We start from the raw sequence: 2607 nt of genomic DNA on the forward strand, positions 1-2607 counted from the left end.
TATTATTATTATTATTATTATTATTATTATTATTATTATTATTATTATTATTATTATTATTATTATTATTATTATTATTATTATTATTATTAATAGCTTTAATATTATTATTAGAATTATTAGAATTAGCATTAGTAATACTTTCTATAATACTTTTTATATTATTTTATAATTTTTAGAAATTAGTAAATAAAGAAAAATAAAAAAGAGTTTATAAAAGAAATAAAGAATAAAAGCTAGAATTAAAAGAAAAAATTATATATATATATATTTATTTATTTACTAATTTATTAGATCTCTTTTTATTTTTAAAGTTTTTTACTTATACTAGTAAGTAATACTTTTCTAAGCTCTCTGAATCTTTTTAGTCTATTATTGAATTTCCTTAAATTATTATATTTTCTAAGTATTTTCTAGCTTTTTATAAATAATTTTAAAATAGAAATCTTTATATAAAATCTTATTCTAATATAAAATAAGGAAAATTATTTAGATATTTTTAGGGCTTAAATATATATTATAATAAGAAAAGTTAAAGATAATTTAAATAAAATCTAGTAAAACTATAAGTTCTTAAATTCTTTTACTATTAGAACTAGTATAAAATACTAATTTACTTATATTATTAATAAATTAATAATAGTAAATAGATTTATTAATATAAAAAAAAGTAAGAAAATAGCTATTAAGAAACTATATTAGAAAAAATTAAAAAGACTCTATTATTTATTTTAAATTAAAAGCTATTTATTAAAAAGTATTTATTAGAATTTATATAAAAAATTTAGTAAAAGAAATAAAAGAAAACTTACTATTAACTTTTTTTTAGAAAATTAGAAAATTCTTTATTTAGTTCTCTAATTCTTTATATTATTAAATATCTATTTATAGAAAACTAGCTATAAAACTATAGTCTATAATTTTGTAAAACTAGATTTAGTTATATTTTAATTTATAAGATTTTAAAGAGCTTTAGATAATTTATTACTAGTATGACGGCAGGAACAAAGCAATGGAACAATGCTCAAAGATCTATGATTCCAATATCCTACAGAATCTAAAGCTAAGGAGAGAAAGAGTGAGGTATGGCAGTGGATAAGTAGGTATGGCCAAGACCACTAAAACACCGAGCTTTGGAAGCGAGCTTGGTTTGAACTATAGCTTGGAACCTTAGCTGAAACCAACCCTTTTGGCTGAAACCAACCATGTGATACTAGCCGTCATATTACCCCTCCCTCCAAAAAGCTCGACCCGAGCGCCAGTATAGTAAAGCAAAGGGAAAGCTAAAGCGAGTGTGATAAAAATGATAGAACAAAGGAAAAGGACCCTATTTCCAATCGCCAGCCGTAAAATCAGCCCTCTATATATGGTTAAAAGCCGGATCTAAGGTTAGCCCTTCTCCAGAATCGCCAGAATCGCTACCAGAATCAGAGTAATGGTCAATTGCGGCAGTTGTAACCCATTTGTAACTAGAACTAGTAGAAGTAGTGCTTGCAGGAGCCAAGCTATAGTTCTTAATAAAGTGATCCTGGGATCCGCATCTAATATATCTGCCGGTTTAATAATAATGCTGGCGGAGCTTCTTTGAGGTAGAACGGGCTGGTATAGCCGGTGAGATTGGCTCAGAGGATAATATAAGGGTACTAATTACCGGTATAATAATATTAATTATTAGTTCGCTAATGTTTATGGGATCGCTAGTAATTCTGGGAGCAGTAATATATGGCGGAGCGGCTATTTTTGATAAGAGCTACTGAACCGTACGTAGGAAATCAGTATAGACCCGGGGCAAAGTTAACTATTAGGCCAAACGAGAGCGAATTGCGGAGTTGAGGCTATTGCGAAAGCTGGAAATTTTATTAATATCTAGCCAGCTTTGGCTATTCGCTTCGTATAGGGTACGTTCAAACTTGGCAATATAGGCAGGAAGGGAATCATTGCCTTGGCGGAGGGCATAGGGCTTGTCTTTAGCCTCCGATTACTTATTTGGATTATTGTATACCCTTGAAAGCTAATCCATGATCGTTTAGTAGTCCTATAATTAAGTGTGCTTTATATAGGAGAGCTATGGTAGAACCATTAATTGGACAGAAGACTCCAGATTGAGGTAAGCGTAGTAAAACTGGGCAGTGGAGTCCCCAATTGCCGATCTATTAATAGAGAGCTTGGCCTTAATTAACGGGAGCCAGGTATCGAATCTGTATGTACTTCCAGCGAACTTCTCAGGGTCAGGGAGCTTCGACTTTTAACTGGATTTCGCCGTGGAGGCAGTTAACTGGGCTTGAGTACTAGCGAGGGCAGCTTGCAAGGTAGTGATTTTAGCCCGTAAACCATTGAACTCGTATTAAACTTGTATTTGGAAGGTATCTATTCTCAAGGGAATATCGGTAAAGTTAGTGCTAAAAAAATTAAGTAGGTGGTAAGCCAGAGGCTCCAATAAATAATGAGGGGTGAGCTGGCCAAAATCGAGCTTTTTGATACCTTGCGGGTAAAAGACTGTAGGCAGTACCACGTAATAATAATAATAATAATAATAATAATAATAATAATAATAATAATAATAATAATAATAATAATAATAATAATAATAATAATAATAATAATAAT

The 2607-nt window shown here is 29.8% G+C and overlaps 1 protein-coding gene across 1 annotated transcript; it reads right to left on the reverse strand.

Moving 5' to 3' along the window:
• Nucleotides 1–1807: 1807 nt before the first annotated feature.
• On the reverse strand, nucleotides 1808–2245 carry K444DRAFT_484526 (uncharacterized protein; the record flags this gene model as incomplete). Its single annotated transcript, XM_024873074.1, has 2 exons — nucleotides 1808–1972; nucleotides 2078–2245. Coding segments are annotated over 2 exons (333 nt in total), but the record flags the coding sequence as incomplete, so codon positions are not given.
• Nucleotides 2246–2607: the final 362 nt, after the last annotated feature.

This window comes from Hyaloscypha bicolor, assembly GCF_002865645.1.
Source record: "Hyaloscypha bicolor E unplaced genomic scaffold K444scaffold_185, whole genome shotgun sequence".
In the NCBI taxonomy this organism is placed as follows: Eukaryota; Fungi; Ascomycota; class Leotiomycetes; order Helotiales; family Hyaloscyphaceae; genus Hyaloscypha; species Hyaloscypha bicolor.